At 46.7% G+C, this 14,065-nt stretch overlaps 1 protein-coding gene across 7 annotated transcripts in view; it reads left to right on the top strand.

Moving 5' to 3' along the window:
- SLC35F5 (solute carrier family 35 member F5) overlaps positions 1-14,065 on the top strand; it is a 575,369-nt gene that overhangs the window by 249,760 nt on the left and 311,544 nt on the right. For all 7 annotated transcript variants that reach the window (XM_069224683.1, XM_069224682.1, XM_069224686.1 and 4 more), the window contains one exon: positions 5,743-5,824. In XM_069224683.1, the coding sequence (XP_069080784.1) occupies positions 5,743-5,824 (82 nt within the window). The remainder of the gene's footprint in view (positions 1-5,742; positions 5,825-14,065) is intronic.

Here is a 14,065-nt window from a genome sequence, read left to right as displayed (position 1 = left end):
CCTTAGCTTTCCCTCGAAGGAGCAGCGTCTGAGGGTGGACTGGTGCCCTTATTTCTACAAGCCTGGAAGGACATAATATTGGATAAAATGGCTCTTCCAGCTTATAGAAAAAAGATGTTCCCTACCCTTACAGCAGACTGTATCTGAGCATAACTCCCCTCTCTCCCAGCCCAAACCCCTTGCTCTTTCATTCTAAAGACCATGTTCTATTTCTGCAGTAGAAGGAGGCAGCCTTGCTTCAGAAAAGAGCAGTGGTGTTGGTTCCAGAGCAGGAAGTTGGGCAGGGATGTTTCTCAATAATTTCTGGTCCCAAAAAGGATTGCAGTCTTCGTCCAGTCCTTGATCTCAGGGGCTTGAATGTGTTTTTGTGCAAGGAAAAGTTCACAAAGCAGACTTAGGTCTGGTTGGTGTTTGAAGTGGAAGGCTAGATTGTGTCCCTCAACCTGCAGGACACCTTTTTCCACATACTGACTCTGCAGTCACACAGCAGGTACCTGCATTTCATGTTAAAGTCCACTTACTACTAATTCCAAGTCCTCCCTTTCAGACATTGATCCTCGAGTCTTCACCAAGGTGATAGCATTGGTTGGGGCATATTTAGGAAGGGCTGGGAGTTCAGATTTCCAGTACTGAAATCCGTCTCACCGCAGATGGAAATGTACTACATGCAGGCTCCCAGTTGTTTGAGCTTCTTTTTAGGTGCAATAACTGTGGTATAGCTTGGTGCTAAGATACCTTGGTGAATACCCTTTTCATTCAGTCATTCAGACTAACTTAACACATTTGCAGTCTCCACTGAAGTGTCATTTGAGAGTGACATTTTAGATGGGTGACTTAAATTCAAGGGGCATAATAAATGGTGCATCTAATATGTGTCAGATAAGATAAAAGTGATTATCTATTAAGAGATTTTGCTCCTGCTGGGAATGGTTATTCTGTCTCTTTACACATTAATGTTAAGAAAGCAGATTTCAATTCAGCCATATTGCATGTTTCTTACATAGGAACCTCGAAAAGCCCCTTGCATTGAAACTCTGTACAACTCTCATAAAGCATAACCATTAATTTTGATTTCCCTCTTTGATTTCAATTCAAGTTTCTTAAAAAAATACGACTTACATGTGTATACGTTCCAAAACCTCCATAACAAGGAGTGACTACTGTGCTCTTGCCCTTGGACCCCAGTTACAACTCTGTGATTTTATTAGGTGCTTTGGCAGTTTAAAAAGTAGAGAATTTCATACAATGGACAACAACGTTTGGTCTTGAGGCAAACTGAAACGCTTACACTTGAGTCTCAAAGTGATTTTAGAACGTTCTCCATTTCTCATTGCCTGCTATTGTTTACTGTGCAACTGATCTGAAAAAGGAAAGCAATTGCTCCATATAGTGTTAGCTTGTAAAGCTTAAGGCAGAGTGAGCTCCAATGGCAAGTCTCTTGTGAAGTTAACCAAGGTCTTCAAGGAGTTTGATCTATTGGGAGTGAGTCTGTAGGGCTCCCTTTGTGAACACTGGAGTTTGACGAGGCGGTCTTCTGACTGGATATCTTTCAGAAAATATCTGCTGTAGTGAATTAATCATGCATTCTTTTATGTCTGTAGCTGCAGCCTCTGAGGCTTCTGAGATCCCAATACACCAGAGATTGCTAGGTTATTGCCTGTTCTCTATTGTCTACATCCTAAAAGCAAGTAATTTGTTTGATGCTTTGTATGAAGTTGTCTCTGTATATACTATCTCAAAGTGAGAGATAGTGTGCACAGAGTCCAAGGATTCCCCTTAGAGGTTGATAGTGGAAAAATTAAATAGTACTAACGCTCTATTTTGTGGTTGTGTGGTTGAGCAGTAGGCTTATCAGAGTAGTGTTAAGCATTTGTTGTACACACACAGGCCATAAATGAGGAACACACAGTACCTGCGTCCTCGGGGAGCAGATCAGGGGGTTCTGTAGAGCACTGGGGGGACACACACAAGCACACAAAACACACCCACAGGGGCGTCCGGGTGCTGTGTGCAAAGTAGGCATCAGGTTTGCTATTGAAAGCAATGGAGGGAACCGGGGGTCACTCTGGCAATGCTGGCAGGCCACAGGGGGGCTTCTCGAGCCAGCCACTGACTGGGCTAGGATGAGGGCCGTCTGCTGGTCACTCCTGCACTGGTAGGTGGTTCCTCTCGGTCCTGGGGGTTGCGGGAGCAGTGTTTGGTCTGGCGTCAGATTCTTTTGTTACCAGGCAGTCGCGGTCAGGGGGAGCCTCTGGATCCTCTGTGCAGGCGTCGCCGGGGAGGTGCAGGGACGTCGACCCAGGTTGTCCATGTCGGAGTCACCTGGGAGTCCTCCTTGCGGTGTTGGTTGTCCTGGACTCGAGATGGGGTGTCAGGTGCAGAGTGTGAAGACTCGCGCTTCTGGCGGGAAGGGAGAGTCTCTTTAAAGTTGTTTCAAAGTTGCAAGTGTGTTGCTGTTTCTGAACAGTGCTGCTGTTCTCGGGAGGTTCTTGGTCCTTTGGGTGCAAGGCAGTCCTCTGAATCCTCGGAGGTTGCTGGTCCCGCTGGATGCGTTGCTCTGCAGGTTCTTTGAGTCTGGAGACAGGCCGGTAGGGCTGGGGCCAAGTCAGTTGTTGTCTCCGTCGTCTCTGCGGAGCTTTCAGGTCAGCAGTCCTCCTTCTTTCTTCAGGTTGCAGGAATCTGATTTCCTGGGTTCAGGGTCGCCCCTAAATACTAAATTTAGGTGTGTGTTTAGGTCATCCTTGAGGGTGGCTACACCCTCCTTGTGCCTCCTAACTGAGGGGAGGGGGGCACATCCCTATTCCTGTTGGGGGAATCCTCCAAAACCAAGATGGAGGATTTCTAAAGGCAGGGGTCACCTCAGCTCAGGACACCTTAAGGGCTGTCCTGGCTGGTAGGTGACTCCTCCTTGTTTTTGTCATTATCTCCTCCGGACTTGCCGCCAAAAGTGGTGGCTGTGTCCGGAGGCGCGGGCATCTCCACTAGCTGGGATGCCCTGGGGTGCTGTAACAACAGGCATGAGCCATTGAGGCTCACAACCAGGTGTTACAGTTCCTGCAGGGGGAGGTGAGAAGCACCTCCACCCAGTGCAGGCTTTGTTCCTGGCCACAGAGTGACACAGGCACTCAACCCACGTGGCCAGAAACTCATCTGGTTGTGGCAGGCTGGCAGAAACTGGTCAGCCTAGCACTAGGAGTCAGACTGGTATTCAGGGGGCATCTCTAAGGTGCCCTGTGTGTGTATTTTGCAATAAATCCCACATTAACATCAGTGTGGATTTATTGTGCTGAGAAGTTTGATACCAAACTTCCCAGATTTCAGTGTAGCCATTATGGAACTGTGGAGTTTGTGTTTGGCAAACTCCCAGACCTTATACTCTTTAGGGCTACCCTGCACTTACAATGTCTACGGTTTGGCTTAGACACTGTAGGGACATAGTGCTCATGCAACTATGCCCTCACCTGTGGTATAGTGCACCATGCCTTAGGGCTATAAGGCCTGCTAGAGGGGTGACTTACCTATGCCACAGGCAGTGGGTTGTGGGCATGGCACTCTGAGGGGAGTGCCATGTCAACTTAGTAATTTTCTCCCCACCAGCACACACAAGCTATGAGGCAGTGTGCATGTGCTGAGTGAGGGGTCCTTAGGGTGGCATAATACATGCTGCAGCCCTTAGAGACATTCCCTGGCCACAGGGCCCTTGGTACCAGGGGTACCATTTACAAGGCACTTATCTGTGTGCCAGGGCTGTGCCAATTGTGGAAACAAAGGTACAGTTTAGGGAAAGAACACTGGTGCTGGGGCCTGGTTAGCAAAGTCCCAGCACACATTCAATCATAGCTGGCATCAACAAAAGGCAAAACGTTACGGGGTAAACATGCCAAGGGAGGCATTTCCCTACATGCTTCTACTCATTTAAAACATGCTTTAATGGTTTTACTGTTGATCTCAAACATCTTCATCAAAAGGTGAGTTTATTGACATAAGGTGCATTTGCCTAAGAATTAGTATTTTGTTGTAGAACTTTAGTCCTTCCTGATTAGTCTTTGTGGATTCCAGAGGTATTAAATGTAGTCTTCAAATCTCCCAATGTTTGACTCAGTACTAGAAAAATAATGCTCAAAAACTTTGCAGAGTACTTTTTGAGCCAGAGCTGAAGCCGTGATCCTGTAGCGGTTGTTTATCTATTGATTTTAGAGAGGTAGAGCATTTTTTGCCATTTACTGTCTCCAGAACCATTATATCATTTTCACCACTAATAGAAGGTCCAGAGTTTGTGGAATGTTGCAATCAGTTAGCTTCCATGTTACTAGTTATCCCATCCTCTGAATTGCTGTTACGTCTGCTTCTAATGGCAGCAAAAAAATCTTCGTTATGACAGTTTCAGTCCTCACAGCATCATTGTCTTCTTGTTTGAGCTTGCACTGATATTAGATTGAACTGCTTGCTCCAGAACAGCATCCAATAGAAGGATTTGCTCATCTCACAATGTTCTAAGTCTCTGAAGATGCATCAGTGAGGGAAGGGGTAGTATTGCCGTCTCCAACAGACTTATGAGCAGATTCATCAAAGAGTTTTAATTTCCTGTCAGTCATCCCATGAGCTACAAATGATGGGGCAGAGCCATTACAATCTGGACACTCAATAGCCCTTATCCTGTATAGCCATTGCCCCTGTGTAATAACCAATGCCAAGCTCTTCTTATCTGCATGGACCTGTGATGAAGGATACGTTTTTTCAGACACTTAACCAGTTCCTGGCAGTGCTGTGATATCTGAGCCAATCTAGGGGGGGCGAGGGGTTGGTGAGGTCAGGGGGTGTGGGGGGGAGAGAAATGCTTCACCGGAAGGTTTGCTGAGAACGATGGAAGAGGAAGTAGCACCTTAATTTGGAGACTCCCTCGCTCCCTCATCTTATTTAGCTCTGCCAAAACTTCCAGTATGTGCAGAAAGCGTTTGGCACTATAAGTAGCAGCCAAGTGCAGTCTTCCTGTGAGTGGCCGGCCACAGCCTCAATAAAATTTGGTATTTAATGGTCAAGGGACTTTGAGGCTCCTCCTACCCTATTCCTTCATTTGTCTTTGACTGACAAGTTCTCTTAAGGTTTTTAGAGACAAATACCTAGCAAAAACCATGAGCAACTTAGAACGTAAATGACAATCAAGGAAATCATTTTAAAGAAGAACGCAGGAAGTATCCTTGTAAGCATAACTTTTTCATTGGCCAAAGTCCCTCAATGTCATCTGTTGGACTCTTATTTATCGTCCCTACTATCCTGTCATCTGCTGTATGCTTCTATTGTGCATCCAGTCAGCTTGCCTTGACCTATGGCCTTGAGGCATTTCCACCACAGTCTCACTTTTCTACTCCTTTTATATCTGCTCATGTTTTGCTCCCTCCAATTCCTGGCCTTGTCGAAGCCACTTTGTGCTCAGTGGCCACTTTAGTTGAGGCCAGTGTTACCCCCTTATTTTTATTTGTTGATTTAGTCTTCTTCTCTTGCTGAATCCCAAATACAATTTGATGGTGCATATGCAGGGGTATTGCGTGTAACAAGAGGATTACATTTTATAATTTCAAAGATTTCCTTTGTTTCACAATAAAAGGATCACTTTGTGACAATGTTGTAATGTGCAACTATGTGCTGCGTCTTTATTTGCAACTGTGATTAGTTTGTCATACGCATATTCTGAATGAAAAAAATGTTGACTTAGAACTATGTTTTAACTACTTCTGTTTTCAGTGGTTTTTGGCAAATTATTCTTATCAAGAAGCACTTTCGGAGACACAAGTTGCAATAGTGAATATCTTATCTTCAACGTCTGGTGAGATTTACTTTATGATAATAACTTCAGTGTAATTCCTGTTTTTCTCAACTTAACCAGCTGGTGTTTAATGTATGTTCATTGTTTAAAACTGTTGATATTACTTACTTCTTCTTACTAGGAAATAAGTTCACTTAAATGCAAGGCTCATGGGGGAGTTTGTCTCTTGCCAATCAGTTAACTCCTGAAATCTGATAGAGACTTCTAGCAGTAGATTCCTTACCTTTGAACTCTCCCCAGGTGTGAGACTGGATCCAGAAGAGTTTTCATGACCAATACCCCTGCGTGCCGATCAGCTCCACGACCGTTGTTGGCATTGTCTTCTCCGGAAATAACGTGGCGGTTCCTAAATAGGTGCCATCGAGGTGCTCCGATGTCAGTTCTTTTCTTTCCGGACCAGCCAGCGCTGATCTGAGAGAAGATCTACCCCTCAGTCGTTTTTTGACTGATTTCTTTCAACTTTTTGTCAGACATGTTTGAGGTTTACCTCCTGGTGTGTTGAGGATGTCATCCCACAAGATGGGTTGAAAGCCTTGTGGATCCTGTCACCGGGCGAATGCCAGTGATGGTTCCTCCCGACAACTGTTTCTGGTGTTTGGAGCATAATCACAACCCGAAGTCGTGCTTCGAGTGCTGGGCCATGCATCCGAAGTCTTCGAGGGAGTGGTCCCTAAAGCTGATGGTAGCCTGGCATGCAATTCCTCACAGGTCGAGGTACCAGGACTGGTCACGGAGTCCAAAGTGATTGTCGTCCCACCCCTAGTCCTCAGGATAATCGGGTAAGTTGAGGCACAAAAAGTAGAGCAAGAAGTTGGAGTGGTCTTCGATTTCTCCTCGTCCGTTCTCCGACATGGTGAGAGAGCTTCTGCATTCTAGGTCTCGTTCTTCGAAACCTGTGCCTTGGCTGGCTTTACGCCTCTCTGACTTTCTGGAATCAGGTGCACCCCCTGCCCAACTGAAGGAGTTCTGTGAGGCAATGCGCCACATTTTTGGGCAGTCCGAACCTGTTGTTGCGCCTTCAAGCCCCTTGGAGTTGGAAGGGGCACCATCTGGTTTCGCACTGGCGGCTTCGGCCTAGGTTCTAATGGGACCCCAAGTCCAGGATCCGGACCGACACCGGTCGTACCATCTCGACCTTCACCGGTGCCAGTCCTGGTGCCGACGCTCCCAGCACTGCCGGTGCCCACTGGCAGCGCCATCCCCATTGTCATTCCTGACTCTGGAACTGAGCCAGATGGGTGTTGCCCGACTACAACTCCGATGCCAGCAGGAGCCTTGCCTCCTAAATTGGAGCCTGAGCCATGTTCTCTTGGGCTAGGTCTCGGGGAAGAATGCAAAGGGTCACCTCACCCTTTAGAACACCAGCCCTACAAACAGGAATTGGATTGGTGTGAGGATTTGGGTGAAACCAGTGGACTGGAAACCTCTCTAGATACCGGTATGCTTTCTCCCCCTATTGTGGCTATGGAGGTGCAAGCTTCCTATGCAATGGTTTTGAGGAGGATGGCTGAGGTCCTAGACCTTCAACTGCCCTCTGTGCCAGTCCAGACTAATCTCTGAACAGAAGTGCTGCAACTGGGAGCTTCCACATCCAAACTCCTGATCCCACACTCTGTGGGACACTGTTGCGCAAGCGCTGCCACAGAACCCGAAGGAGACCAGTGCTGTACTCTCTCCGGCTGTTGTTGACAAGTGAGATGCAGCAAAGTTCACAATTCATTACAGACTTGACATGACCTACTCACTAAGCAGAGTGGTTTCTGCAACAGTGGCCCTGAGGTGCCGCGCCTGGCTGAGGATGTCTGGCTTGTCAGGGGTTGTCCAAGCTTCCCTTGTAGACATGCCCTTCGGTGGCACCTCTCTCTTCGTAGATGAGGCAGATTTGGCGCTTGAATGCTTTAAGGCCTCTCAGGCTACAGCCAGGTCCTTGGGCCTTGGGGAGCCCCCACCAATATACCTTTGTCCACAACAGGCTGTTGAAGGCAAGCTCTTCCCAGGTTGTTGTCTCCCACCTCCAGACTACAGCGAGCCTCCTGCATTCTCTGGGATTCACTATAAATGTGCTGAAGTCACAGCTGACTTCCTCTCAGACACGCCCTTTCATCAGAGCTGTTCTGGGCACAGTGCAGTTTCATGCTTATCCTGCAGAGCGGCAAGCCCATGATATTCAGGATATGATACCAATGTTTCAGCTTCTAACCTAGAATTCGGTGATACTGATTCTGAAGCTGTTGAGACTTATGGCCTCCTGCATCCAGACTGTGCATGGGAGTCTGGTATACCAAGCTACTGAGCATGACCATTGATCCCCGATCAGACTGCCCCTTTGGGAGGGTCTTCTGTCGCAGCAGCAGGGTTCTTTACCGGAACCTGTCCTCTCTTCTTCTTGCATGGAGATTGAGTGGTGTCAGTTGACAGCTTTTGACATTCCACCCGAAGTCTATAACATCATCTTGGCAGCCAGGTGTCCCTCCACCAAAATGGTATACTCCTGCAGTTGGAAGAAATTTGTGGAATGGTGCACAGAAAAGTCTCTTGATCCTTTTTCTGCCCCTCTTTCTGAGGTTTTACTTTTCATGATTTCCCAGGCCTACCAGGGCACTCTTAAGGACTATTGGTTTGCCATTTCTGCCTTCTTTTGGTTGCCTGATCAACCCTCTTTGTTTAAATCCCCTATTTTACATAGTTTCTTCCAGGGTCTTACTCATCTCTTTCCCCCTTCCTCGTTTATTATGCCTCAGTGAGACATTAATTTAGTTTTACTGTTTTGATGTGTGCTGCTTTCAAGCCTCTCCACAATTGCCCTCTCAGGCTTCTCACATTGAAAACAGCCTTCCTTGTGGCAATTATATCTGCCCTTCCAAGCTGCCTTACTTCTCTATTTATTCTGACAAACTGGTGCTTTTCACATGGGCCTCTTTTCTACCAAAAGTGGTCTCGCCCTTTCTTGTAGGCCAATCAATCACCCTGCCTAATTTTACGCACCCCACATCCTTCTACGAAAGAGGATAGGCTCCACCTCCTGGACCCAGAAAGACCATTGACATTCTATTTTGACCGTACCCCGGATTTCTGGGTGGACAATCAACTCTTTGTGGGGTATGCAGGAGCGAAGAAAGGTCGGGCGGTGCAGAATCAAACCAACTCTTATTGGACTGTACTCTGCATTGAGATCTGCTACGCACTGGCCAAAAAACAACCTCCTGAAGGTTTGCAAGCTCATTCCACTAGAGCTACAACTTTGACCACTGTATTAGCACACGGAGTTCCGGTCCTGGACATTTGTCAGGCAGCAGCATTGGCCTCTCTGCACACGTTTACTAAACATTACTACCTGGACAGTGAGGTCTGTAGGCATAAGCATTTTGCCCTTTCCGTCCTGCAGGACTTTCTTGTTTGAAATTGATTCACAGACCTCCCTCTGGGGATGGTATTGCTTGGGGATCTGTTCAAAAGTAAGGATTCTGCAGCTAGAAGTCTATCAGATGAGCAAGTTACATACCTTACATAAAACCTTATATGGTAGAGACTATGGGGGTCATTCTGACCTTGGCGGTCTATGACCGCCATGGCGGAGGGCGGCGGAAGCACCGCCAACAGGCTGGCGGTGCTTCCTGGGCGATTCTGACCGCGGCGGTAAAGCCGCGGTCAGAAAAGGGGAGCCAGCGGTTTCCCGCCGGTTTCCTGCCAGTTTCCCGCTGGCCCAGGGAATCCGCCATGGCGGCGCTGCTTGCAGCACCGCCATGGGGATTCCGAGCGCCTTCCCGCCAGCCTGTTGAACCAGGATGGTGGGAACGGGTGCCGTGGGGCCCCTGGGGGCCCCTGCACTGCCCATGCCACTGGCATGGGCAGTGCAGGGGCCCCCTAACAGGGCCCCACAAAGATTTTCACTGTCTGCTGTGCAGACAGTGAAAATCGCGATGGGTGCCACTGCACCCGTCGCACCACTTCAACTCCGCCGGCTCCATTCCGAGCCGGCTTCATTGTTGAAGGGGCTGTCCCGCTGGGCTGGCCGGCGGTCTTCTGGCGGTCGCCTATATGAATGACCGTCTATATCTAGCTGCATATTTCTTCCTGACCCACCCATCCTCACTGCTCTGCAAATGGATTTCTAGGGACAGGCTGTTCCCCTTCAGGGCCCTAGTTTTCCACACCAGTGGTCAGTGTTTTTCATGGCATCCTCTTCTGGCGTGGAAAGTCACAAAGAGAAACTGACGTTGGCACGCCTGGGTTGCGCCTGCGTAGGTACCGCCATGTCATGTCCAGAGCGGACAGCACCGGCAACCAACGTGGAGCCGATCTACATCACCTACCAGCTCAAAGGGGTACTGCTCATGTAAAATCTTCAGGATCCAGTCTGATGCCTGGGGAGAATTCAAAGATAAGAAATCTGCAGCTAACTATAGGCTCTACCAGATAAGGCATTACCAAAGCTAAGTAACTTGTTCTTTAAAACACAAAAATGGCAATGGTTGTGTTTAAAAAAAAAAAAAAAATGGGTTATGTGATCTTCCGTTTACAGGTATTTCCTACACAACTATCTCATCATCTCCCCTGCGACCACTAAATCTATGAGTATCAGGAAAAGCTTCAAGAATTCCATTTCAAAGATGTCCAGTGAAGACATAATTCTGGATGAATAGGGCAGCCTAAAATCCAAACCAATTTCCACCCATATCCCTAAGGTCTGGAAAGAAACCTAATTCATGGTTTATTCATTTTAAATTATTTTGTGATTTAAAGGACTTGGGGGGTCATTCCAAGATTGGCGGGCGGCGGTTGCCGCCCGCCAAACTTCCCCCGTCAAAAGACCGCTCCGCGGTCAGAAGACCGCGGGGGCCATTTCGACTTTCCCGCTGGGCCGGCGGGCGCCCGACAAGGGAGCACCCGCCGGCCCAGCGGGAAAGGCCCTGCAACACAGGAGCCGGCTCCGAATGGAGCCGGCGGTGTTGCAGGGGTGCGACGGGTGCAGTTGCACCCGTCGCGATTTTCACTGTCTGCTAAGCAGACAGTGAAAATCATGCTGGGGCCCTGTTAGGGGGCCCCTGCACTGCCCATGCCAGTGGCATGGGCAGTGCAGGGCCCCCCAGGGGCCCCACGACACCCGTTCCCGCCATCCTGTTCCTGGCGGTAAAAACCGCCAGAAACAGGATGGCGGGAAGGGGGTCAGAATCTCCATGGCGGCGCTGCAAGCAGCGCTGCCATGGAGATTCAGCCCAGCCAGGGGTAATCCGGCGGGAAACCGCCGGATCCCCTTTTCTGAACGCGGCTTTACCGCCGCGGTCAGAATGGGCAGGAAAGCACCGCCAGCCTGTTGGCGGTGCTTTCCGTCGGTCACGGCCCTGGCGGTTTTTACCGCCAGGGTCGGAATGACCCCCTTAGTCTTGACACAGTACTGCTACACATAGAAAACTCAATATGCATCTATTCCGAGATCCAAGCTTATGTCCGAAAAATCTTGGCTTTGAAAGGATTTTTTTTATAAACTCAAAAGAACCAAACTAGTGAATATAGAACAGAAGGATGGGCTGTGGGCAAGATTTGTCGATTGTAATAAAAATACAGTTGAAATCTTCCCAAATACGCAACCACCTTTCAATTAGTATGTAATCAGGATATGAAGGAACACTTGTCCTGTTCTATCCTTTGGGGTATAAGTTAATGGGAGGGACTCCATTTTGGGTTACAAAATTTCTTCTGCAAGTAACAGCACTTTAGGGTTTTTCCAGGTAGAACATTACGACTGGCTTCTCATGGGTGTAAGATGTGATACACCAAACTCAAATGTGCTTTAAATGTCAAACCCAGAAACACTGCTATATATCCAAGTAACAGATACGGCAATTAATATTTAACTTATTCGTCACAGTGACACTGGGCGCACTACGGACTAAGGTGCATAGATGAGCCCCCATCCCTTCAAGCCCATACTATGGAGCTTCAATTTGTCATAACATCAGGACAGGTTCAGATATCTCACCCATCCATGTAACCACTTATACCTGTAAGTCACTCAGAATAGATCCCCCAGTTACTGTATCTTATTCCTATTGCATTTGCACACATCCACACCCACTTCACAGCAACACCAGGAATCCTTTCACATACTTAGCCAATCACAAATATTCATTGTGTACCTTCTTCACAGCTAAAACTGGTTGTAATGGGCAGTTAAGTGCCTGCAAGCACATAAGGTTTGTATGCAGTCAAAAGTTGGGTGGCTCTTGTCACATAATGCGGTTGACATATTCCTTGTCTGTAGCCAATTGTTTTGTCTTCAGTAATCTGAATACCCTTGACTCTGTCTTTCCGCCTTAGTAATTCTACTCAAATACTGAGCTGCCAGAACATGAACAGGGACACTGGTTTTCGCAGCAGATAATGTATTGCATAGAAGAATCTGTGCATCCTGTTCTTCATTTGAGTGGATATTAATTGCAAGTTGTATGCCTGAGTTAGAACGCTTTCTTTATCCCTGTCATCTACCCAGCATCTGGATGTCATCCTAAATTCTTGGATGAAATTTGGAAACTGGACTTGCATCTGTGAGCTCCAAAGGACATCACTCCATCGATTTCAATATATTGCTAAAAACATAACATACAAAGCAGCTGATCTGTTTGGAAATTTGAAAGCACTGACGCTCAACCAATTTGTAAACCGTTCATTGCACAAAGTAGCCAACACTCACATATTACACAGCCCACACCTGACCCTTATTGTGCTACAGCAAATACCAGTAAGGCATTTGAACCTTAAAGCAACAGGATTTGAGGCAATGCACAAAGCAGCAAGTCAACTATACCATGAGGTGACAACCTGATGTCCTGAACGGGTCATATACACCAAAATATCATCACTGTGCTTGACAAACATACAGTTGCAAAATGAGGAGCAGCCCCTGATCAGCATGCAGCCCCTGGTTCAACGGCAGATAACAAAAGTGAAGACTGTTGAAATAAAGAATAATGGTGACAAAGAGGCTGTCTGGGCCATCTTTAAAATATTGTGAAGCACCTGTTACAAAACTGCCAGGAAGGCAGCAAACACATTGGCAGAGCCACAAACCAGTCCGATCAAGTTTTTAACATTTTCAAGAAGTGATGATCCACGTGCACTGAACACAGCGAGTGCTCCCTGATCACCATGTAAAACTTTACGCTTGCTTTCTCTAAAAGAAAATTACAAAATTATGAAAAAAATATTATTAATTACATTCACTTATTTGTTCCGTCATCACTAAAGTCTGCCATTACCTTCAAACAGGTGTGTCAGAAAGAGACTGACAATTTTGCCTTAATGATGAAAGTAGCAAAAGTAGCAATGAAACTTTGCCCCACAGACTCTATAAAGAAACACTTATATACACTGACTACAAAGCTGACTAATCTGAAACTCTTTCCCTTGGAAGGATATTTGATCCAAATAAGCTGTAACATGCTGTCATCTCTGCTGTTGAACACATTTCTGCTGATCCATCATTTTTTTTGATTAAAACTTTTTTATTGGTATTTTTGTGCATTGCATATGAATAAGCAATCTGTGATTGTCATAAATCACTACAAAAAGGAGGAAAGCCAGTTGCGAGCAACAAGAGAATCTTGACACCAAGAATAGTATAGTGAAATGTAGCACACTAGGTTTCTTTAGAGCCAGCCGAATGGAATCCCCTCATTCATCAATTACAGTTTCTAGCCAGTTTTCCAAACCAAGGATTCCTACTATGAAGGAACAAATCTCTATTGTTAGCATCTCTAAACCTTATTGTGTTTGTGTGAGCATTCAGAAGCTTCTTGGAAGGCCTTTCTACAACTATGGTCATAATCATACCCCAGAACCAGCCCTATAGAAGAGAGGAGTCAGCCACTACCAGTAGTTGGATAGTAGTTCCCTGAGCCTCCACTAATCCCAAGTTGAGGATACATTTCATATAATAATTAGTATCCGTGTCTTCAAATATATGAAAGGCAGATTACTTAGGAGAAAGCAACTCTGACTAGACCCCACTGCCAGCTATCTAGAATTTCTGTATGACCATTCAACACCAGACCGTATAGAGGAAATTCCACAAAGTGACAAAAAAGCCTGGTTTTAGATAAATCTCTCCAAATTTGCCAGAGCCTCTGTTAGGTGTACACTACATTGAGGGAGTTTAAATCAATCACTCTATAACAACATTAAAGCACTCCTCCAGTCCTCTTATGTAAAAGCCCCTACATCTTCCTTTCAAGACTGCAGAAA

The sequence above is a fragment of the Pleurodeles waltl genome, chromosome 3_1 (assembly GCF_031143425.1).
Source record: "Pleurodeles waltl isolate 20211129_DDA chromosome 3_1, aPleWal1.hap1.20221129, whole genome shotgun sequence".
NCBI classification, from domain to species: domain Eukaryota; kingdom Metazoa; phylum Chordata; class Amphibia; order Caudata; family Salamandridae; genus Pleurodeles; species Pleurodeles waltl.
This window is presented reverse-complemented; position numbering and strand designations above follow the sequence as displayed.